At 39.9% G+C, this 26,301-nt stretch overlaps 1 protein-coding gene across 1 annotated transcript; it reads right to left on the bottom strand.

Annotated features, from left to right (window-relative positions):
• Positions 1 to 2,570: 2,570 nt before the first annotated feature.
• On the bottom strand, positions 2,571 to 23,946 carry LOC127422235 (melatonin receptor type 1B-A). The gene is made up of 2 exons (XM_051665591.1): positions 23,748 to 23,946; positions 2,571 to 3,439 (listed from the first exon to the last, which is right to left on the bottom strand). The coding sequence occupies exons 1-2, from the start codon at positions 23,944 to 23,946 to the stop codon at positions 2,571 to 2,573; spliced, it is 1,068 nt and encodes a 355-aa protein (XP_051521551.1).
• Positions 23,947 to 26,301: the final 2,355 nt, after the last annotated feature.

Below are 26,301 nucleotides of genomic sequence, written 5' to 3'. Positions count from 1 at the left end.
AAGGAACCATGTAAACATTCAATAATCTTCAAAAACAAACTAATTAGTGCCATTTACATGTTAGTTTCAAATTACCATGAAGAGCAATTAAATAATTTTTTATGCTCTTCAAAACACTTGTGTCCCTAATATCCATACTATAAAAAAGGTACAAATTTACAATAAGGTTGCATTCATTAACATCAGTTACTGAAATTAGTTAACACGAATTTACAGTGAAAATTTCTAATCCTGATTAATGTTAATTTCTACTTATACTAATACATTTTTAAAACTAAAAGTTGTATACATTAACATTAGTTCATGCATTATGAACAAACATGAACTAAAAATTATATTTTCATAAATTAACATTAACAAAGATTAATAAATGTTGTACAAATACAGTAAAAAATTGTTCGTTGATAGTTCATGATACGTAATGCATTTACTAATGTTTAGGGATGCAAACTCATGAGAGGTGAAAAAGGCGAGAAAGTCATTGCAGGTGTTTCAAATGTATATATTCAGTTGATTTGTTTGTTGTTTTTAAAGCTTTTTGTTGTAATTAAAGCTTTTATTTTAAGTGTTTAGGCTTAAAGTAACAATCTAATGTCATTTTAATAAGGAAAATGTAGCAAATTGTAACAAATAATTTGGGCAAAGTAGCTTCAGAAAAGGTGACTTTAGCTGAAAGGTAAGTAGTTTGCATCCCTGAATGTAAACAAATAGAACCTTATTGTAACATGTTACCTTAATTAATTTAAGTAACTGATATGACTTGAGGTGCAGACTTTCCGTAGACTATGAAAAGCTTACCTTTAGTTTAGCTGATGGTCAAGTAATGTGATTTGGACTTTCTTGACCTAACCATCTATGAATGATCATATGTCATGATGAATAATCATATGTAAAAGCTATGTTTGAATCTGATGTTTCATGAAGAATTAGGTCCTTTATTTAACAAGAAACTGGCCCCTTGCGGTGTGTGTGTGTGTGTGTGTGTGTGTGTACAAAATAGAAACAGCATGGAGATATATTAATGTACAATGATGTTAAAGATTATTTTAACTTAATGTTTTGTCTTTTTAGTTTTGTTTTACATTGGACGGAAAAGAGAGTAAATATCCTGACAAAGTCTATTTATCATGTTAAATAAAGATAAAGTCATGTGCTCATTATGTTTTGGGAAATAGAACTCGTAAATGGATCCAATGCTAATCTGAACCATTCATTACTTAACTCGTTTCATAAAGTTACTGATAGTTGTAAATTGTATGCCGTAACATGGAGTGTGCACACGTGTGCTTTGCTGGTGCACAGTTGGAGCACAAAATGTTCATTAAACCTACAGAGAATATGTTTTCTTGCAGCATTTTGGCATATTGTCATAGGGCTGCATCTGCAGACGTTGTAGGAGAATGTTGTGGGAAGGTTACAGAAAGATTGCCACAGTGTTCGTATGAGTGCAGGTGTGGGGGTTTGCATAGCAAGAACGTTTGGATAACCTTTGCTGCAAACCTATGGGAGCCCTAGTTTTCTTCATTTCTCCGTTGCGTTTATAATTCATTGCTTGCATAGCACGAGGAACACTTTAGTGAACTTACAGTGCCAGAAGTGCTAACATTGTTGGAGCACTGGGAAAATGTAAGTTCAAGGTGCTAAATGGTAACATATCTGTGAGCATTTGGGGGGCGTTTGTTTAATGTTGTTATACCATTAGGGAAGCACTTGTGTAAATTTGCGAGTCCTCTGGGTACTTTATCATTGCCATGAGCAATCTGTTAGGTGAGTATTTTATGGATGGTTGGAGAAAAACGCCTCCAACTATCGTTAAGGAAGAATGAGTAAGTTCTTTCTTTTTCAAAGGGTACATGTTTGGAGAACAATACTGCTGATGAAAAAGTTCTGCAGTGTTTGGGTCTTTCTCAGCTTGCACCTTTTGTCTGTTGTAATGACTTATTGCACTGTTCTGAATCATTAGCATGCATTAATTTAATGTGATTGTAATACACATCGTATACTGAGGATAATAATTCTATGGTTTTTCAACAAATTTTTTTTTTTTTTTTTTTTGTGTGCAGCAGGTGGTATCTAAAGTGAGCAGGTAAAAACATTATAATCAAAACATTTGTGGATGATGTTTGAAACCTTTTTGCAGCCTTCACTCATTGAAATCTGTGTACAGTATTTGTGAACTGTTAAAGGGCAGTTCACCCATAAATAAAACTTCTGTAATCATTTACTTACGCTACGTTTGTTCTAAACCCATATGACTTTTTCTGCCGTAGGACATAAAAGTAGAATGTTCAGTCTCCATTCACTTTTATTGAGTGTGTTTACATGCAAACACCTTAAACGGTTTTCCTTTAATCAGGGTAAGGGCATAAAGAAATCTGCAAACATACCCTGATTTTGCAATTTTGCATGTAAATTTTGGATGTATTGTGACTGAGTGACTAAGTCTCAGCATCTTCCTTTGTATTCCACAGACGAGAGAAAATCATACAGGTTTAAAACGACATGAGGGTAAATGATGGCAGAATTGTCATTTTTGGGTGAACTATCCCTTTGAATGCATTGTAGGTAAGTTATAGTGTGACAGCCTTGGGCTGGTCGTCGTCGTTGTTGTTGCCAGGTGAGTGTTTGTTGCTGCGCTCAGTCCCGCCTCTCGACGTCTCCTGCAGGAAGAGGCGTGGCTTACAGAGTGACAGAAGGATTCTGCGGTATTCTCTGCGGAAGTTCTGATTGAGAAGTCCATATACCACAGCGTTCAGGCAGGAGTTAAAGTACGCCATGAAATAACTCACCACAAACAGCCAATCGGGGACTAAGGGTGCAACACGGGGTGGGTCCACCGCCACAGCCAGGCCGATTAAATTCAGCGGTGCCCAGCAGACGGCGAACAGCACAAAGACAACGAACATGGTGAGGAAGTGGCGCAGCTCACTCGGACGGAGACGTGGCCTAACGTCGCTTGTGACCCGCCTCCTCACACGAAGCACCAGCACCCAAATCCTCAGATAGCAGAATGTGACAACAGCGATAGGAAGCAGAAAATGCACAGTCACCACTGCGATAGTGTAACCCGCACTTGTCGTCTGACTAAAGGTGCACGAATAAACGCGGGGGTCATAGGTCAGTGACCCCAGTGCCAGGTTTGGAAGAATTGCGAGGGCGGTGAAGACCCAGACTAACACCAGCAATGCCAGGGTTCCAGCACGGCCGTAAACTTTCTCGTAGGTGTTGGCCTGACAGATGAAACAGTAGCGGTTGATGGCGATAGCAGTGATGTTGAAGATGGAGCCGATGACGCTTGCTCCCATCAGGAAGCCACTGACCTTACACTCCATCTCATCCGGCAACCAGCCCGCATGCAGCATTGCGTGCAAGACCAGGGGGTAGGGATAGCAAACCACCAGGAGGTCAGCGAAAGCCAGACTCACCACAAACGCATTACCTACAGGACACAAACACAGAAAAGCAATTAAACTATTTTGACTGTAAAGCAAAGACCCATTAAATTCCAATTAACAAAAAAGTTTCGAATCAGAACATCAGAATGGATTTCACTGTTAAATACTAGTAAATCATATAAATGCAATTACTGATGTAGCGGTGTTTATGACATCAGTCACTGGAAGATAAGTACTGAATTTACTGTTGTACGTTTTTGCAGAATTTTACATACACAAAGGGGCTGTCAAAAACAGCAGCACAGCAGCACACTAGAATGGAACAGAACGCAGGGACATATGTTTTGACATATAAGTTGAACTACTTTTAATTTGACACACTGTTTTAAAAATGCAGTGCTTGAGGCACTAAAAATCAGTGAGATGCTCTGATGCAGCAACCAGTGACGTTCATTTGACACCTATACATAGATCAACAGTTAAAAAACAGTGCAGATGGAAAGCAAGAACACGTCCCAGTCTGATCTCATGAAAAAAAAAAAAAAAAAGTGACTGGCAACATTTTGGCAAAATAATATTACATGGGTGAAATGTCCACTGTATATTTTCTCCCAAACAAATGAGGATTTTATGGTTATGGCTATCAAGTTTGAAATCAACAGAACCTACCTCTCTACCCTAAACCTAACCGATAGTGTCATAAAACCAAATGTGACATGAAAACTGCAATTGCAGTCACTTTGTAGTGCTTCTATGACACTTTCAGTTTTACGTGTCAACTCGCATGCTCTTAAGGACTTGTACCACGGTCCTTTGCATCACAAGTGCAATGCTCTATCAGTTGAGCCACTGTGCAATTTAATCATGCTAGAACAAGCTTCATTAAATAATGCAAACATTAAAATATATCAACTTACAGGTCATCCACTACATCAGTGACGTGCACAGAAAGGACATGGACAGAGTGTGAATATAAATCTGCCGTCAATAGTAGTTCTGTAGTCAGTACACTACAGAATAGTAAAAGTGTTTAGATAAGATAGCTTTGTGTGAGAACAAGGCGAAAAGTAAGTGTTGAACTGAAAATCTGTCCTTTATTTGGGATTGTTGTGAAAGGGATTAAAAGTAATTGTTACTGAAGCGCATCTAGTGTTCACTTCACCAGGGAACGGCCACGATATGTAGGAGTGGGAATCTTTAGGCATCTCACGATTCAATTCGATTCCGATTCTGGGAGTCGTGATCCGATTCCAAAACGATTCTTGATACATCTACATTTTTTATGTGTTTTTATTAATAATTATGCTGTGCAGAGGCAAAACACAGTAACTTCACAATTTGACCAAAATTGGGTTTCTTAGACTGTATGTTGTCCCGTGACAGACAGGTTTGGCTCAACAATAAGAAGGTTTTGAGAAAATCGCAGTAACTACAAAATCCACACTAAAATCAAGTAACTGTTTTGTTAATGTACTGTGTAGTTACAGCCTTTGTATGGTAGTTTTTTTTTTCATCATAAAAAGTGATAAACACTGAATTTTTTTTAATTTACTTAACATTAATGAATTGCCCCCTTGGGGATTAATAAAGTTGTATGAAATGAAAAACAAAGTTACCCTTTACATTCAGTATGAACGTGCTGTGAAAAAGACATACTCCATAAAATTAAATAAACGGTTCTTAATCAAAACAGTTCTGTTTCTTTCTTTAGAACCTTTTATCAAAAATGTTTTGTTAAAGCACAACAAAAAAATGCTGTCTTTGGTGTGCACATTAGTGCCCCTGCAATTTGTATAATGAGCAACGTAATTGCAAAAAAATGCAGGTATAGTTACATGTTTCTAAGAGACCAGGTAGCAGCATCCTGTGTGAATGGCCCAGAACTCAGTCACCACCCCCCATACAAGACAACAAGAGCAGGGCTGGTACTAAGAAGCACTCTTTGGGGGGCATTTTGATCTTTAGGGTGGGCAAATGGTTGTCTCTTCACTGGTCATTGGAGGGGGTTGTCAGATGTTTCTGGGGGGCACAAGGAAAATCTAGGGGGGTAATGCCCCCCTTGAATGGGTGGGGGGGGGGATTGCCCCTCCCAGCCATGAACAGGAGCTGAACTGTAGTTGACACATTGCGTGTCTGAAAGTTTGTGTGTGTGTGAGAGAGTGTGTAGGGAAGACTCAGGTGCAGTAGTTTTTAGCAGTGAGGTTCACACAAAGTTCAGACCCATTATATTAAGAACGGTGAATCTGACTGGATTTCTTCTCTACAGCGCTTATGTTTGTTTGTGCCCAGGTTTACCAGTCAGTTTCTGGCCTGTATGTGTTTGCATGAGTTCCCTATCTGTCACTCACTCGACGTTGTGTCGATGTAGTGACACTAGGGGTCACTCTTGGGAGACCCATACACCTCTGCTTTTTTGAAAAAAGGCCAATGAGAATTGGCGAGTGGAATTTGTATGCCATTCCCCCGGACATACAGGTATAAAAGGAGCTGGTATGCAACCACTCATTCAGGTTTTGTGCTGAGGAGCCGAAACCAGGTCCCGGCCATTTCAGCGGGTAGTTCAGCATTGTGGCAAGAGGGACACAACGTCTCGTTCCTCTCGTTACGAAAGTAACCAGGACGTTCCCTATCTGTCACTCACTCGACGTTCTGTCAATGTAGTGACACTAGGGGTCCCTATACAAAACACCACAACTATCTGAACTGTGTTACGTGAACTGGTGGTGTGTGATGGGCAGACCGCTGTGTGCCTCATAGCCAGCTCACCAGGCCGTCACGTAACCTCCCCCAATGCTCTTATGAGCGTCGAACGGTCCATCAGGAACAAGTCTATAGGGACAGGCTAGCCCAGCCGAGGCCTCTTTCCCTCTCTTTTCTCCTCAAGAAGAGTGGAATTTGTTAACTGACTTGGAGCCATAAGTGTCTGCCTCGGGGGGTGTCCCTCCCAAGGGGAAGACACCGCGGAGACCACATCCTGCCCAAAAATGGGGGTGGGGGGGGGGGTATTTTGAGTGGAATATGTCACATGGTCTTACTGAGTCTTGTCGGAAGTATGTCATGTGGAGAGGTCCCATGGTAGGTCCTACCCAAAGGGGAAGGAGTTTCTACAGAGCATGGCGACCGGGGGCAGAGGGGCCTCTGCCCAAGGAAGACGCAGTTTGCTGATAGGGAAATGATTTTAAGAAAATATCACATGGGGTCGCCTTCGGGGAACCAGCACATGTTGAGCACCTACCTCAGGACAGGGTCTCATTAGTGCATGTACTGGGCTGGCAGCGAGTTTCTCCGCAAACTCAATTGCCAGAGGGCTAAGGAGGAAAGTCATTCAGGGATCACAGTCTGTGAACACGATTGGGAGTCAAGAGTGCACGTCTTCACCTCAAGGAAGGGGAAAGGCGCTATACGCAAATGGTACACCCGGCCAGCTGTCCCGGAACATACCTGCTCGTGCCTGCCAATACACAGGATGAGACCGGCTCAACCCGGAGATTGTAGAACCTCACAAAGGTGTTGGGTGTTCAGTGCACTGAATTCAATTCCCTCCAAAGACGCACCTCAAAACTGTTGGATTTAAGGTGCATTTCAGCGTCTTCTCCCCCTCTGCACCCGTGGAGTGCAGAGAACGCCCCTGAAAATAAGAGAGTATATTCTAAAAAGTATATTTTCATTCACAAAAAGAGCGGCACACACATAGAACGTCTTTTTAAAGATGCCTTTCCGTTTGTGTGTTATTCCTGGTTGCGGTCGTTATCGCTCCGCTTCTGAAGGCCATGATCGCTGTCTTACGTGTCTGGGCACTGCCCATGAGGAGACATAATTCGTGGATGAGTCATGTCCACATTGCGAGAATATGACCATGGCAACATTGGCTCCCCGCACCGGTCCTTCTACCTACGGGTTTGAGGCCGTGTCGGTTAGCACTGGGGGCGATTTGGGGACATCAATGGGACCACCTCCGCCGGGTATCCTCACACGGACCTCCCATTCTCCAGCATGCTCGCTTGCCCAGATCGGACTCTCTCAGCGCGAGTTCGACTTCTCGTTCGGAGCTCGGGAAGACGATGAGTTATCAAGCGCAGCATTGGAAAGCTGGCCCAGCTCCGGCGTGGAGCCCTCCGCAGGAAGCAGATCGCGGCCGGCCGATAAGAACCCGAGGAAGGCTTTGAAGCGCCCCCAAGACGGGCGATCCAGGGGCGAGGAGACCCACTTCCTGGGGCTAGTTGACAGACCACTCCATCCCCCGGTGGAGGGCCAGGAGGAGAATCCTTTGTCGCCGCATGCCCAGGAGGCTGCGGCACCCAAAAGCCTGACAAAAGAATGGTTCCCTCATCTCCTGGGTCACATATCCGGTGCGCACGGCCGTCGTCACGACCACCATCCACCGTCCCATTTTAGCAGGTATGGTGCTCCAGCGGCGGACCCCTCGCCCCTGTGCGCCCAGCTGTGGCACAAACACGCCCACATGGGATTGGACTACGGGGACGAGATTCCTCCTCCCCCCTCCTCGGCCAATCTTATGGTGGGCGGCAGGAGCCAGGTAAGTGCTTCAATGTGCCTGGACTCAGCACGGCCACGGGGCTCGAGTCCCCTCAACGTGGCACCTCAAGCTCTGCCCCGGCGCGAGGCCCCACCCACCGGTACGTCTGATGTGATCATTCCCTTGGTCCCCCTCACCCGGAGTTTGGGTGCATGGCTCACGCTTTCCAACCCATTGCGATGGCTGACCTGGACCATCCGACTCAGCTACGCGATTCAGTTCGCCAGGTGCCCGCCCAGGTCCAGCACCGTCCGCTTCACCTCGGTGAAGGGCGAGAACGCTGCTACCTTGCGTGCGGAAATCGCTACCCTTCTGCACAAGGGCACGATAGAGCCTGTCCTTTCAGCCGAGATGAAGAAAATGTCCTACAGCACTTACTTCATCGTACTGAAGAAAGGTGGTGGGTTGCAACCAATCCTGGACCTGCGAGTACTAAACCAGGCTTTGCACAGACTCCCGTCCAAGATGCTGGTGCAAAAATGCACTCTAATGAGCGCCCGGCATCAAGATTGGTTCGTGGTGGTAGACCTGAAAGACGCATACTGCCACGTCTTGGTCTTACCTCGACACAGACCCTTCCTGCGGTTTGCCTTCGAAGGGCAGGCGTACCAGTACAAGGTCCTCCCCTTCGGCCTGTGCTTGTCCCCTCACATCTTCACAAAGGTTGCAGAGGCAGCCCTTGCCCCGCTAAGGGAAGTGGGCATCTCGACGACTGACTAATCCTAACTCACTCTCAAGAGTTGCTGTGCGCACACAGGGACCTCGTGCTCTGGCACCTCAGCTGACTGGGGCTTCAGGTCAACCTACTTGAGGCTGTAATTGGTGCCAAAGGTGCTTCAACAAAGTATTGAGCAAAGGCTGTGAATACTTATGTACATGTGATTTTTTACATTTTTTATTTTTAATAAATTTGCAAAGATTTCAAACAAACTTCTTTCATGTTGTCATTATGGGGTATTGTTTGTAGAATTTTGAGGAAAATAATTAATTTAATCCATTTTGGAATAAGGCTGTAACATAACAAAATGTGGAAAAAGTGAAGCGCTGTGAATACTTTCCGGATGCACTGTAAAGATAGAAATGCACAAAAATATCACCTATTCAAGTAACATTAAATGTTTCCCAAAGTCTAATTGGGAGGTTGAATTATTGAAAGAATAAGTCCCCATAGGTTGAGTATTCATTAATTTCATATTTCAATATTCATAATTATACATTTAAAATATTAATCTTATAACATTACAGTATTTATGCATTTGCAACTGCTGTGAAATGCATTTATTCCTGCTCTGTGAAAATACACCTAATTCTACTTCAGATGCAGCTTCTGTGCCACCTTTGCTGTGTAAAGATGGCTTTAGTCCCATAGGTTTGGTATTAATTTAAATGGGCATAATATCTCTTAAACTCTCATCCTCCACAATATTAATCTGCCAGTGGACTGTGACTATCTGCTTTGTTACAGCAATTGTGAAGCTGCGTTCATGATTCAAATCAGAGTGTCAACGCCAGCGTCGCTTTGAACTCCAAGGAAAAGTGGAGTGATGGAGTGGAGTTAAGACTTGGTGTGCTTCAGTGTAGGGGTCGACCAGGCCAGGCCGATAATCGGATCCGATATTCATAATTTTTCTAATTATCGGAATTGTTATTTTGTCTGATCTGAAAAAAACATATTGGTCGACTCCTACTTCAGTGGTAATTAAAATGCGCTGAAAATACTTGATTTCTAACAAATGTCCCATCTGGACTTGTTTTGTACATCAAATAATAGCGCTAAGAGTTTTTTTCTCCAACATTTTATCACTGAGAGGGAAGTGCTGTTGTGGTGTGTGTGTCAGTGTAATGACTCCGGGCGGACACATTATAAATGTTCCACCCTCCCAACAAGTGTGTATGATGGTTTTTGCTGTATTAACTGTAAATGCGTTAATCGCGAATAAGAAAAATTAACGCGTTAACATTTTTAAATTAATCGCATGCAATTAACGTGTTAATTCCGACAGCTCTAACATAAACACATCATAAATCTATCAAAATATCTTAATTTGTATTCCGCAAAAAAAGAAAGTCGAGTTTGAGATGGCAGAAGGGTGAGTAAATGATGAGAGAATTATCATTTTTGGGTGAACTATTTCTTTAAGCAAAAGTCTTAATTTCCTCTCAATTTATTCTCATTGCTGTGAGAAACAATCGAGATATTAAAGAGATCTCATTTGTGATGTCTCATTCCTATGGGTTAGCATTAATTCTGCTGAGTGCAGGCAAAGTCGACACATGGAACAATGCTTTACAGAACTTAAATAGGTTTTGCAATGGATACATACATTATATAAAATATGACCATTTTCCAAGAATATTCTATATCATACCTCATCCAAACCCATTCCTCTTCCCCTAATGTCTCTCTTTCTTCCTCCAACTTTCTCTTTTGGGTCTGTTAATGACTGCTGTCTTTCTCTCTAGCACTCTCTCTCTCTCTCTCACTCACTAGCTCATTCACTCACTCACTCTGGAAGTCAATATTTCTCGCCGTGTCAGATTTCTGATCCATTTTTTCCCCCTCTCACTTATTACTTATTATACCTTAATTCACCTTCTCTCACAAGAAGATTAAGAGGAAGGAGAAAAAGTAATCGGGATGTCAATTTGTCTCTTAGGAGAAAACTTTGGTCTAATCTCTTGTTCGGAAGCTAGCCTTGAATATATACAGGTATGTCCTCAAACCTGAAAACACACATACACGCAGAGTTTAGTACCACAGAAAGCAAAGAAAGAAAGAAATATCCGCTTTGTTAGAGCAACACACACACACACACACACTTCCACTTATTACCTCTGTGATTCTGTTGCATGCTGATGTGAAAGAAGATGGTGCAAGGAATGAGTACTTGCGAGATGACACAGATAACACAGATGCTTCCTGTGGGAATTCCAGGCTTTGACATTTGGAACAACACATACTTTATTTGATTAACAGAGCAGTCTATGAACTGCTGGTTTCATACACAAACATAAACACCAAAAATGCACTGACTGTCTGTTTAACTGATGTGTGTTTGCTTATATCTACACTGATGTGTGTTTAAATCCTTGTATGCATGGGGTGTCAAAGATTTGACACCGCATCCAATCTAATAAAAAAGAAATAACACAAATGAGATCTTTTCAATTGTTGCAATTGTTTCTCCAAGACACCAATGAGATTTAATGGAGAGTAAAAGGAGACTCTTCTGAGAAACACACATGTCTCCTCTTAGACTCTCAGAAGAGATCTCAACAGTGTCAAAATCTACTCAGATTTGTCAAGATACCAAGTCTGCTATCAAAAGTCGAAAATTTCAATGAACTCAAATATTTCTCATCAACTACTTCCAAGACCAAACAATCTAACTGTATAGGCATAGCTCTATACTCTTACTGTATGTCATCAATGGTCTCATTTGTGAGCAGTTTTATTTCTCCTAAGGAATTATAGGAGAGACCAACATAGTTTAAAGACAACTCGCAATAATTTGTATGAGACGGCGAAATCGTAAGATATCATGCGACTTGACTTCTACAAAAGGTACAACTTTTATTCCCATTGAGACCAACCAATCAACAAACTAAATTTCAAATCGATACAATACAGGCATAACATTTTAGCCAGCCTCATATTCAACACTTTATTTGGAAACTCCTCTCAACTAAATCTTGCCGTTACAATGCATTGGGTTGGCACTGTGGATGAATGACGTTGTTAAAGGAATAGTTCACCCAAAAAGAAAATTCTGTCTTATTTAAAGTGATTATATCGCTTCAGAAGACTTTCTATGTGTGAGTGCAAATATTTATTTGTAATTTTTTAATCAAGATGTTGTTGTTTATGCATAGTGCTCATTTTTAAATAAGAAAAACAGGTTAAAATGTTGAAGGTTGAACTTAAAATCTAAATTTCAAGTAATCGATTACTCATTTTCTTATGTGTTAGAGTACTTGAATACAAAATTGCTCAAAATGCCAATCCCTAATTAAAATCACGATTAGGTTTGGGGTTTGGGTAAGGGGTTAGACTTCATGCTAAGGTTTAGGTTAGGAATTAAACTTAGGGAAAATCGCAATAGCATAGTTCATTGGTTTTTTTGTTGTTGTTTTGTTTTGTTGGTTTTTTTCTCAATGGGAGTCAAAGTCATATGTTTTTGTCAACTGCCAACTGAAACAAAGCTGATCCTTAAATGAGACATAACTGAGAACTCCAAGTCTCCTGAGCTATGCATGAGCAACCTCAGAGCAATACAATTTTCTGTTGGGTCTTTACACAAACACATACAAAGCCTTTAATTTAAAGCAGCATAACAAAGAAGAGTGCTCACATACACACACTCACACAGCCACTCATTAATGACAGCAACCAAGGGTAGTGCTTAGTCAACATGAATGTTAATTAAATCTCTCTAATGACCCCAGACTAACGAGGTCTTCACTAACACAATCACTGTTTCCTATGGTAAAAACACACATGAAGTGCTCTACCATGGTAGCGGATTTGGCCTATCTAACTGTGTTTGTGTGTTTAAGATAAATTAATGTGGTTCTAAAGAGCATTCTGTTGTAGAAGCTCCGCAGGTAAAATCCTCTGGGGCTCTTCTGATTGCGCTTGGCACCAATAACCCTGTATCTGAGGAAATTTTAGTGTGTGTGAAAGTGGTTGTGTGTACAAAGGAGTGGCTTTGTAGGCTGATTATTTCGGCCTTGTATCAGACGACCACACACACACGTGCACACGTGAGCAAAAAATGCCAAATTTTTCTTTGTCAGCTATAGATCACATTTCACTGGCCGTTGCTGATGTAGCCGGTCTCTGTTGACACAGATGCCAGTTTTGATTGACCTCTGTAGCACTCTGTGCCTATATTCCATAACCTTTACACTACGATCTCTATGTTTTTCAAATCCACCTACTTTTGACCCACTTTTCTCCGTTTGACCCTTTTCTACAGAAGCTAAAAATATTCCTCTTCCAGGCTGATGTGTTGGTCAATTTTATGTTTTTTGCCCTAGGTCTAGGAAATGAAACTTTAACTTCTTTCTCAGGGCTGGACTTTTCTTCCCCACTACCATGACCAAACGGATTTGCAAAAATGATTATTTTCAGACAGGTTTCCAGAACACTCCCCCCATCTTGCATTGGTCAAAAAAACTGATTATATTGATCACACAATTCATTTAGTGACAGTAGTTTGAAAGTTTTGCATTTGAATCCCTCCCCCCAGTAGCTGAAGCTGGAAGTGTTGTTGAACGTATGGGCACATGTAAGCTCCAGTTTCTGGGTGAAATGTCCACAGGGTGGCACAAAAAGCGAGTTGTATTTCTTGTTGTAAATGTTGTAATTAAGGCTGAAACTATTAGTTAATGTTATACACAACTTCGACAATAAAAAAATTGTCAACAAAAATTTTCATTGTCAAATAGTCGTTTGATCTCATTTAACGTAACTCGAGATCATATGAAATTGTAATGATGATGCGCGAGAGGAACACTGCAACTCGCCCCGACTGAGGTGAGGAAGAATTACACAGCTTACAGTCCAGATGCACTCCGAACCTTTGAAACAGCTTAAGCTGATGTAGATCGCAAAGTATGAGGGAATTATACAACAAAAATACAAAATAAGTACAGATGAAGTGTTGTCCTGACGTGAAATAAATTGAAGCCGGATCTGATGTTCCACTTGAGCAAAACTTGCTTGTCAGATCATCTAAAAATTAAACAGCCTGGCGTTTATATGTTTAATGCATCCTTTATTAAAGTTCAAATAATAAGGATGTGGGTTGTGGAAATAAGCACAATCTCTGAAACTGGCATTTCTCTGAGCGGTCCACTTATATGAGTCGTGTGAAAAACAGCATGTGAGAGTCCCGGCCGATAAACCCTCTCACGCGGGAACGCTCGTCCCTCGCACGCTTGCTGCAGCTAGATTATAACGTGATGGCTCACGACATAGTGAATCATAATATATGTGTCACTGTGCTTATCTTATCGTGAAGAAAATGTACGATTCAAGCTCTAAGAAGAGAGAGGATTTTTTTTTTTTGAGTTAAAGATGGATCGAAGTGAACAAAAAGGTGAGAGAGTATAGTCTCAGCCCAATATACAATGCAAAAAAATTAAAAAAAAAAAAATTGGTTATTGATTTGTCTTTTTTGATTTGTTTTCCAATATAAATATCTAAAACTCCTTGCATATTTACTTTAGGAGCTATACTGCAGAAGAAAAAAATGTCAGAGAATGTTGAATATAATATTTAATATATATTAAATATTCGAAAATATAAAAAAATTCTTAATAAAATATAAATGTACCTGAGAAGCAAAATATAAGATATTTCGACTTGCTTTCAAGGAATATATATTGAATACAAGTATATTTTGTCTTTACTACACTGGTAGAAATTTGAACAAGTGAAAAAATACACTTACATACAAAATACACTTATACTCAAGATACATTAGCTGAAAGCAAGTCTAAATATCTTATATGTTTCTATCATATCTTATATGATTTTTAGATCATTTTAAATGGAAAACAAGACAAAAACACTTGATGACAATAGGATTTTTTGCAGTAATTTTTTTTTATGAATTAAACAATAAAAATCCAAGTATTTGTTTTCCTTGTAGTTCAGTGAATATAATTTAGAGTTATCTTTAAAAGATGATTTTGTCATCTTTATTGTTAGTAAACACATTTAATACAACCTTTTAACTCTGAGCACAAGCTGAATTGTAACGTATGCTGGAACTGCTGACAATGATGGTAATGACGAAGACGTGAAGATGAAGTACCCAAGTGCAGTTTATTAATAAACGTGAAACACCCTAACTACAAACATGAACAATCATAAACTTGAAACTTGGCTTGACATAAACATGAACTTGACTATAACTTGACTTGACTATGCACATACCCATTCACATTCAATACTTCACAACTACACAATGGAAAACATGAGGCTTAAATACAAGACATGGGAGAACATAAACCAATGAACAAACAGAACTCATAACAAGCTAATTAAACAATAACCCAATGAAAACATGACACAAGAACATGGAGGGAAAACAGGAATCACATGACAAGGGAAACAGGGACACATGACATGAACCAGGAACTAGAATTTCAAAATAAAAGACATGAATCAACACAATACACATGACATGAATAGTTGTTAAGAGCTAATGATTAATCGTTGCAATCGACGAATAGTCGAATAATCATTAGATTAGTTGATTATCAAAATAATCGCTAGTTACAGCCCTAGTTGTAATACAGTCAACAGGCATACATATTTGATTAACTGTACCCTATAACTAGGGATGCTAACTGTTCTCTGCTCGGAGGGCGAAAGATCATGTTTTGAAGTGGCAAAACACCCCCCTTCCCCATGGAAGTCGAAATGCATGAGGTAAACAGTGAAAATAGTGACAGCACTACATAGTGCTGTGCTAGAACAGAAAAAAGTCCAGTCTGATACAGTATCATGAAAATTACGTGACTGTGGCAACATTACGTTGTTCATTACACGTATCACATCAATTATGAGCTGAAATGTCCACTGTGTGGTGCTAAAAGTGAGTTAAATGGTCTCACAGACAGATAAGGTTTGAAATCAACAAAACCTACTTCCCTACCCTAAACCCTACAGTGTCTACAACACTTTTGGCACATCGACTCATGCTCTTCAGGACTCGTACCCTGGTGCTTTGCATCTCAAAAGCAACACTCTATCTACTGAGTTACCGCACAATTTGACTGTGAAAAGTAAGTGTTTATGAACAGATAATCTGCCATTTTTCCCGAGATTTGTGTTAAAGTTACTAAATGTCGTTGTTTTAGCACCTTTATTTCACCAGGAAACTGCCACAATATGTACAATGAGCCATGTAAAAGTGTTTTTGCAAAAATAAGGGGCATTGTAACTAGAGGTCGACCAATATATCAGTTTTGCCGGTTAATCGGCACCGATAACAGATTTCTGGAACTATTGGTTATCGGCAAAAATCCACACTGATAGTTTTTCCCGTTGCCATCAACAACAAAAAGGTATGTATACAGTACACTACAGTACACGTTGTCATATCATTATAAAGTAATTAATTTGTTGACTAGATGCTACATTAGCAGAGAACAGCAGTATGTTTGCCGACCAGGCTAAGAGGACGCTTACATTAAAGCTAACCTCAAGTGGTTAGAACAATGTGACAAAAATACACGCAAGTCCTGCCCAAATGTTTAAATATCACGATTGTTACCATCAATTACCATCTATTTGCATTAGTTTATATCCAGCTGGTTACGTTTCTGCATTCGTTAGCCAGCTAAGTTGCATATTTAAAGCTAGTGATGTGAGAAAGCAAGTTAATATCTTCATGCAGCCGAGAGAAACGTATAAACAAATCAGAAACGCATCTGATTTCAAATAAATTTCTTTATCCTCACTGTAATACGATGACTTCAGATTGATCACATTCTTGAGCTAAAAAAGGCTAGACACAGCGCAACAAATACAGATTAACAGAAAGCAGGTGTCTCAAGATGTTTTTAAAAGTTCTTTAATTAGACACAGCATCTTAACAGCGCTCCTGCACGAGACGCTGAATAAACAAAAACAAAGAGAAACAAAGACGTTCGTCTAGTGCGCATTTACATAGAAAAACAAATGGATGGCTGCAAAAGCGTTCGGTGTGAACAGCCCCTTACAGTTGGTGGAGGTCTTTGGCCATTGCATCTTGCTCTCTTATAAGTGTTTCTCAGATTAAGCAATGAGTTGTTTAAATGCTTTGTCAGGAAAGATGTTCAACATGGAAATGTGTGTCTCGAGACCCTCACGTTCGGTTCCAGTCTGTTGTGTTCCGTCTGATTGAACAGCCCCTGGCCTGTGCTCATAGTCTGAGCCGCGTCACCACTGAGTTCAGCCAAATAACACTGCTATCTGTGAATATTGCTACCCTACATACAACTGTACTGAATAAAAAACAATGTGGGGTTTCGCTGTTATTATGAAGCTTGAGTATAGAGTAGTAGGAATCAGTGCAAGTGTAACACCATGTGAACTGTCTATTGAAGTGTTTTCCCTCCTCATCTTCCTTTGAATTAACATTTGAGAATATGGACCGACTAAAACTTTTTATTTATTTATTTTATACACATTAGTTGAAAATGAAATGCTCTTTCTTTAACAGCCAGGATAGGAATGTTCTATGCAATAATATAATGGCGCTGAATGGTTTATGTATTTATTGCGCCCTCTTGTGGACGTCAATTTAAAAATCAGCAGATTTTAAAATTCGAATAGTAGTTCATATATATTAATATTTATATATTTATTTCATTTAAAAAAGTACAATACATTTTCATGGTTCAGTCAGTACTGTTTATTTTTGTAATAAAGTTCAGCACTATTTTACTTTGTGTGTTATTTTTTCATTCAGTATCAGTTTTAAAAACTATCGGTTGATTAATCGGCAGGTACTGCCCAACTTAGTTATCGGTAACGGTAAAATCCACTATCGGCCGACCTCTAATTGTAACTATGAGGCCAGACTGAAAAAGTTTTAGCAATTTCTCTGATACATCACAAATAGAAAAAATTACTCAACAATCATTTGTCCTCAATGTCATGAAATATCTTAGACTCTTAAGTTATACAACTCAACATATCTAGACATGCACAGGATCAGTCTCAATTCCATCTTGGGGTTTTTTTCCGCTAGCACTGCCATATAGTGATATGTCATGCTAATTTTCCGGTAATCATTGACTGCACTTCAAAAGGTCAGTGGAAAATGGAATCAAAGTTAAAATAGTTAGAACTCTGAGCATTGTGTGCTTTGACCCGCGGCAGCATGGTGACGGGGGTAACGCTGCAGCTTGATGTTTCGCTCCACAGAGTTCAATGGATTGGGGAACGTTGGTGTAAATCGTGAAAGGGTCTTTACAGCGCTATTTGGAAAAGCACCTCGTTATTACGAGAGGAGAACGGATTTCTTAAACACATGCCTTTCTTTTTACTCTGGGCATTTCACAGCTGCAAGGGTGTGACGGAAATCTGCCAGACAGAAGTATGGGCGTAGACTATTTAGATCATCTCATTTGCACACAGATTTCCCAGAGCTAATAGGATGCACTCTATCCAGAAGCGAGACCAGCACAGCATTGCAAATAGAACCTTTAAGAAAATCTAAACACATCTGATGTATTAATCAATAGCCTCTGCTCTTGTCGTTAATGTGGACTCATGTTGAAGAAAGAAAATGCGATCGAGTCACTTGTGTGTTTCCTTAATGGAAATTAATCACGGCAGGTCAAAGTGAAGGGTGCAGTCAAGGGTGACAGACACACACACATACATTTATAACATTCCCTTTGAGCATCTACAGTATATAGATATACTAATGAAAATAAGTTAAAGCACACAACATGTGAGGTCACAGACTAAATCTATTTACAACTTACATAAACAACAGCGTTAATACTCAAGAACTTCGAAACAGAGATGAAGAATAAGAGAGAAAAAGAGAGTGAGGGAAAGACACCACTGCTTCTGTCATCTTGCTCTCTCTCTATCCATCCTTTTGTTGTGCAGGGATGTGCTAGTAAACGGTCACATTTCCGTGGTTACTGTCGCTTTGTTAAGACAGTGATGGGATGATGCCACCTGCACATTTCAATATAAGAAAATGTCAAAAACATCTCCAAAGACACAATAACGTGCAAAGAGAGCTCTCTATTTCTCCCACTTGCTCTCTGTTCTCCCTCTTACACACTCAGCCATATTACTGATGACTGTTACAGAACAAAGCCAACATATCAAACTCTGACCTAATAACACAGCACTGTGGAATGGTTTGACAGTGTGCCTGTTTGGAGATATTGCAGTTCAATTCTTTGTTTACCCATTCTCTCTTTCTGTCTTGTTCTCTCTCTTTTCCCTGTTCCCGTTGACAGTTTTTCCTGTGCTCTATTGAGCAGTGATAAGCTGAAATCTATTCATCCTGTTTCCGGTATTCAACCTGAATCACATTTTAAAAACCCCATCGGCCCTTATGACATCACACAGGACCAGAACAGTTGCATTACATGCACTTCCTTCCAGTCGAATCCACACTCGAAATATTTGTACTCTATTAGTTTTCTAAATTACGTTTGAGTTTAAATAATTAATACAGGATGTCTATCATTTCATGTGCTGATTCGAACGGCATTGGAATCTCTGTAGTTATAAAGAATGTTGGTGTTACAGAAGGTCATGTGTGGATGTGTGCATCAAGAAACTCAATGAAATAAACAAGATTTAACAGTGTTAGGTGTAATCTGATTACAAAGTAATTAGTTATTGTAATCGAATTACTTTTTAAAGTAGTGAAAGGCATTACATTTTAAATTCTTATAATCAGATTATAGTTACTGACTTTCAGTAACTAAGTACATTACCTGGGTTACACATATTTTGTTCATATGTACAACTGTTTTCAGTTCTGTGACTGCTAAAGGGTGTGCGACAATGAACAAGGAGGAAATATAGACATTATTTTGAACTCATTGAGCGGAAAAAAATCAAGTGTTTTATAAAGTAATTTAAAAGTGATTACTTTTTCAATTGTGTAATCAGTAAAATAACATGATTACAAATTCAGGGAAGTAATTAGTCATTTGTAGTGGATTACTTTTTTTTAAGTAACTTACCCAACACTGGTGATTAATTATACAGTACAGCCTAATGATATGGGATTTTAGCAGCAGGGCACCAGACTGCAACTAAATTGGTTGCAGATGCAACCAAAAATATTTAATTTTGACAATAATTTAAAATCTAGTCGCTATTGGCGACAGTCGGAAACACTTTGTGTGTGTACCTATCAAAGTCCCCGTTCATATGCGGTTTCTTTAGATATCTTATGAGTTACTGAATTAGAGCTTTAGAGCCTGTGCCTGTGTGTTTGGCTGCCTTTTAACCTTTCAGTTGGGATGAGCTTGCTGCTCGCAACTACAAATGCAAGCCATAATGTCCCCTTTGTGTTCTAAAACATTCCAATAAGTTACAAAAACATTACTGATTATTATAGAGCATAATGAATATTTCAGCTTGAAGTGAGAATTTGGGAGATTATTTAAATAACCTTTATTGACTGAGGAGTTAATGTCGCTAGAAAAAAAGGAAAAAGTCTGTTTTAAATATAACGGATTAAGGGGCGGTCACACTACACTTTGCCTTCCCTTCAAATGCATACGAACGTGGGAGACCAGAAACGCAATCTAATGCGAAGAAATTTTGTACGATGTTGCATACCAATGTTCAAGTTTGGTGAACATTGAACCGAGAATCTGCATGATGAGAAGACCAATATTGCCAACAGATGATCGAAACATCACATATTGACCTCTTGGCTCAATCGAAAGGATACATATTTCAAAGCTGTTTTAAAAAATAATTTAAATTATATTTTTTGTTATTTGTAAAGCATTATTTACTTAAACCAGAAACTCTCCCACGTGACATCGTATCTTGGTCCGTTACGTTGTCCAACAAAAATTTGCGTGCTCATAGCCTAGTGTGACCGCCCCTTTACTGGAATACCGAACATTTATGACATGAGATTGCCGATGATCTAGTTAATGAATTACTGCTCATTGTGTTACATGAAAATGCTGACTTTGTAGTGTATTTTTTTATTGATGTATACTGTAAATGGTGGTAAGAGTGCCTATTTTGTTTCCCTTATGTTTGTGTGAGCAGCTGCCAGCTCAGAGATTTCAAAATAAAAGTCCCTGTTCTATTTCAAGCTTGTTTATAATTAACAGTCCTGTGTAATGCACCAATCTTTTTTTCTTTTTTTTTTATCTGGTTATTATTGGGATTTTGGTTGCACAATAAACTGCAACTGGGATTTTATTACATTTTGAGTCTTGTAGTCTCTGTACATTTTTACCACTTTATATATATATATTGGTTTTTAAAGACGAATCATCAGAATAATCGGTTATCAGCTTTCTTTTCTTCTGCTTAATATCTTGCTTCTGAATAACCATCTAAATCAAGAAATTCTGTAATCTGGCAACTAAATACAGCCAAGTTTCATTTTAGAAACCAATGGCTCCGGTAATTTTTTTTAGGCTGGAGCCCATAGTAGAATTTATTTTACCAAGAAAGTTGGTATATAAATGTACCACAATAACAGACATTTCCTTTCCATGAAGGTTTAGATTTCTCAGAAAATGCATCATGGGGGGGCCTGGGTAGCTTAGTGGTAAAGACACTGGCTACCACCCCTGGAGTTCACGAGTTCAAATCCAGGGCGTACTGAGTGACTCCAGCCAGGTCTCCTAAGCAACCAAATTGGCCCGGTTGCTAGGGAGGGTAGAGTCACATGGGGTAACTTCCTCGTGGTCACTATAATGTGGTTCGTCCTCAGTGGGGCGCGTGGTGAGTTGAGCATGGATGCCGCAGTGGATGGCGTGAAGCCTCCACACTCGCTATGTCTCCGTGGCAACGCGCTCAACAAGTCACGTGATAAGATGCGTGGGTTGACGGTCTCAGACGCGGAGGCAACTGGGATTCGTCCTCCACCACCCAGATTGAGGCGAATCACTAGGCAACCATGAGGACTTAAAAGCGCATTGGGAATTGGGCATTCAAAATTGGGGGGGGGGGAAGATGCGTCATGGCATTTTCAATTCGGACAGGATTAAAATGACAAAATATGTCTGCGAAACAAGAATTTACCTTCTCAGAGAAAAACTAGTCCCATCCGAATAGGTATTTTCTTTCATTATGCTTCACTTATTTCTTCCTTTCCCTCCTCTCACTTCTCTGTTCACTAAGTGTTTTTGTAGAAATCCTAGATTAGTTCAGTTTTACTTAACTGTTGGTGCTTTCTGATGTTTTGTATGACATTAGTGGTGCATAGCCAATCTGAAGCCTTAAACAGGGAAGCCAGAGTGTAATAATGAAAACACAAATGCAAATGAAGATCCATAATTTGAAACCATATGCTCCTTCATATTAATGAAAGTGATGGCCCAATTAAATGACTATTCTGAGTGGAATTACCTGAAATTGCTTTGCATTTTCTCTATCCCTCACACACACATACTAGACAAGCACACGTCTGATTGATGTTGGTGATAAATCAATAAATCAACATACAATTTTTATACCGTCACTCATTCACATGTATGTTTGAAATGGTTTGTGAGAGCTAGATGAAAACAAATGCCTGCAGTTTATATTGTAGAACTGAGAAAACATACAGTCCGCCACTTACAAGCTCACTTTCTGTGAAGATCCTCAGGCTTTGGATGGCTGGCCGTCTTTCTGTGAGTTACGTAACGTCAAACCCTCTCATGTAGTGTCCATGAAACATATATATGGTTTCAGGTTGAGCTTTGAACTGTCAACTAGAGGTCGACCGATAGTGGATTTTGCCGATATGATAACTAAGATGGTTGAAAAATCCGATAACCAATTAATCGGCTGATTGTTTTTTTTAAAATTGATTTACAGAATGATCAAAGATTTTATAGTCATTCCTTACTATGACGGGCACAGACATTGAGGCTACAAGAGTCCAAAATGAATAAAATCACAAAAGCATTTTATTGTGCAACCAAAACTCCAATAATAACCACAAATGTGGGACTTTTAACTATAAACAAGCCCGATATACACTGGGGTGTTTTATTTTGTAAATGATAGAGACTTGCTCCATTACAATGATCCATATGCAAGTATTTAACAAATTAAGCTTTTAACAGCTTATACATTCACTAGATGAAGCATTTTGTGTATATATGTACAATTTCACCAGATGAGGTTCATTGTTGAGGAATAAAGAAATGAGGAATAAAAAAATTAACTATCGGAAACGATCGACATATATATTTGCCGATAACCGATAGTATCAAAAAGCAACTATCGGTACCGATTAATCGGTAAAACCGATATATAGGTCTACCTCTACTGTCAACTAGCTGAATGAATGAACAAACAAATGATTGAATGAATGTTGGAAATAATTTCCACATGTACACACATAAAATAAGTTTCCATGAAGTAAGCTTGGTTTTCTTGGCTAAATAAATCAGTGAACATATAGAAAGACAAATTTACAAGTGAAACTATTATTAAACTAGAATACTCTGTGGAGAAACCACAGATTAAGACGATTTTTACAAACAAAAGAGTGTGTTAAATAGACTCATTAAGAGGTCAAGGAGTTGTCAAGCTGTATGTGTTAGTATGGGCAGATGGCAGATTTTTAGATCCATTTTCATTATGAAAACCCAGCTGCCACGTGCGGTATTGTTTTTTGGTTAAGACAGTCATTCATGCTTGGGCCATCTTGTGCACGTGAATCAGCTGTAGGTGGTGTGAATGAGCACTCGGGCTTATTCTTAAAATTCACGGGCTATCACGGGAATCCACGAATGCTGTTAATAACAGTATTAATGACCCTGCTGTGAAACTGCAAATGAGTCATAGGAGTATTACCCTAATTGCGCCTTGTCATCAGCCAGTGAATGATTCACACCCACACTAGGGGACACGCTCTTGCGTTCAGTCCGCGCTATTTTTTAATTGACGGTCAGTGTGCACGTGCGTCTGACAGGCGCGTCTAGCTCAACTAATTCAACGTGCTTTTTTTTCTCCATACCTTTGCGCTGTACGACTAGATCTTTTGAAAGCAAGAACGGTCCTGAGTGAATGGTCGTGTTGGAGTGTAAAGAAATCCGTTGACGTAAATTATTTTCAGTTCATAACTTGCGCGCGCACTTACCTGCGTTTCTCAGTTTCCTATTCCTGAGCACCGATATGATCACTAGCACATTACCGAGCACATCCACCACGCTCGTGAAGATCAGCACGCTGGCCAGCACCGTGACGACCCATGCTGGCCGCGCGCCCGCCCCGTTACCCCACGCGCGACCCTGCCCGACTTCCGTCCGATTTCTGATGAGGGATACATTCTCGGGCATGTCGAATAAACTTCACCCTCCACCACAAAAAACACGCTCGGTTTCTTTCTCACGAAGCTGCAGCCATCTTCATCTTTATCTTCCTCACCAAACCTACATCTCCAAAGTCTCAATCTGCCTTGGGAAGCTTGGTGGCGCCGGGTTTTGTTTTTCCATTAATGCACCACATGTAACAGGTTTTCCACACGGTTCTTCACTCGATTGATGAATATGTTAAACTTTGCGGTGCTCCGTGTCATGAAGGTCCCTCTTTTTAAAAGAAGTCACTCTCGGTGAGAGCGCGGGCCGCTCACGAGCTGGTCTCGAGCTCCTTTGAGCGTCTCGCGCCAGTGGCGTGCGCTCCTGTATTTCCAATTGATTGATAAACTGGAGGATCGCGCCGGTGTGGGTTCACTCCTCCTCCTTCTCTTCCTCCTCCAATTCTTCCTCCTCTTTCACGTTCAGCTTATTTGCATCGAAGCCCGTGTTGTTACCGGGGAGCGAGGCAAACCCAGAAACCTCCAAAAAGCTGTTAAACGTGGGACGCGTCAGCTCGCCTGTATGTAGGGCCAGTCAGACTTTATTTATTCAGCAGTGTTGGTGGCGACAGAACGGAACCAGATGCGTGTCTAGTTTCGGACACCGGTGTTCTTCACGTTTGAGTGTTAAAGACTGCCGTTAAATACTGGAATCTAACTTTAAAAAATGAGGGTTTCTTAAAAAAAAAAAAAAAAAAAAAAAAAAAATATATATATATATATATATATATATATATATATATATATATATATATATATATATATATATATATATGAATGAATATATAAACAACTCGCCTCAAAGCGAGTACCACAGCGAGTAGGCTACTGTCCTCTCGGACGGCAGCTGCTGATATGTAGCCTTCGACCCGCACTGCACGCCGGGTCTCTCCCACGGGCGGTCAGAGCCGCACGGTCTCCCCACCGAGGACCGAAACCCGTGAGCGCGCGCCACCGCCGCCCGTCCATAATCACGCGCTGGCAGCCCTCCGCGTGCATCTGAACTTGTTCTGAGAGCGTGCAGGTGCACGTGCAGGCATTCTGCAAAAAAAAAAAAAAAAAAAAAAGGGCTTGAATTAAAACGCCTCGAAGCGTCCTCTCAGTGAGCGCCTTGTACAGAGCCATACTTTTAAAAGCAGCTTCCACAATGATGGCCAGACACTTGCTGAGACACACACACACACACACACACACGCACGCACGCACGCACGCACGCGCGCGCGTTGGTACTCCTATCATTTCGAGTACTCTCCACAGACAATGATTTTTATACTGTACAAACTACACTGTAAAAAATTGCTGTAAATTTACAGCCAAATTCCTACAGCAATCTACTGTGATACTGTGACAGTTGTTTGCTGTTAAAAATGTTGCATTCTGGGAGATCAAGAGCAGGCTCACTGTGAAGTGACTAGTTTTACGTAAATAACTGTTGTTTCCCATACACAGTAAAATAACAGTATAGCACTGCATTGTGGGATATAATGGTGAAATACCCATAAGCCGTTGCACTTGAATAAGTGTATATGCTTTGGCAATGGGGCTACAAACAATTGTAAAAAAAAAAAAAAAAAAAAAAAAAAAAAAAAGTACAAAAGTTTTTATTTACACTTAATATAAGTCTTAGTTTTATTGTTGTTTTGTAATCAACAGTTGTGTTTTGATTGAAGTCACCATTATGGTGATTAGTGTTCTCTTGAGATGGCACCTTGGACCTTCTTAATTATGTTCTTCCAGCCAGTCAATATGTGTTTAAGTAAAACACAAATTATTGCACTGTGCTACTTGGAAGACAAAACCTAAGGTCAGCCTGAACGTCTGATCCTACCTTGCAAATGGCAATATATATGTGGCAATAGTGATGCATTACACATAAAAGCAAAAACAGTAAAGGATATTTCAGCAAAATGATATCAGCAAATTGAGTGTTTGATGTTTTTGATGAACTTACAGCATAACTTGAGCTGTTAAGAAGACACACAGAAATATCTGCATACAAGATGCAACAATGGTGACAATTAACAAATACTTTTATGTAAAAAAGTAAAAACTGTACATTAAAATACAAGTATCTTAGACTGCAAAAGCAATGTCAAAATAAACCAATAAATAGTAAAAAAAAAACAAACAAAAAAAAAAGCAAAACCCCCCCCCAAAAAACAATATAGTAAATAAAGTAAATTCTTCATGCCGCAGTGCATGCTGGGAACATAGCTGTTAATTTCAGCAATAGTAGATAGTATGTAATTTGACAGCTTTATGCTTCTAAATTACAGTTGTATACTGTAGCTGTAAAAACAGTATCTAGCTGTTACTTTCAGCAACAGCAAGACACCGT

Source organism: Myxocyprinus asiaticus, chromosome 31, assembly GCF_019703515.2.
Source record: "Myxocyprinus asiaticus isolate MX2 ecotype Aquarium Trade chromosome 31, UBuf_Myxa_2, whole genome shotgun sequence".
NCBI classification, from domain to species: Eukaryota; Metazoa; Chordata; class Actinopteri; order Cypriniformes; family Catostomidae; genus Myxocyprinus; species Myxocyprinus asiaticus.
Note: the sequence above shows the minus strand (reverse complement) of the source record. Positions and strands in the feature narration are given on the sequence as shown.

Coding starts and splice junctions, on each gene's coding strand:
- LOC127422235 (XM_051665591.1), bottom strand. CDS start 23,946: ATGCCCGAGAATGTATCCCTCATCAGAAATCGGACGGAAGTCGGGCAG. Junction 3,440..23,747: donor TAGGAAACTGAGAAACGCAG/GTAAGTGCGCGC, acceptor TGTGTCCTGTAG/GTAATGCGTTTGTGGTGAGT.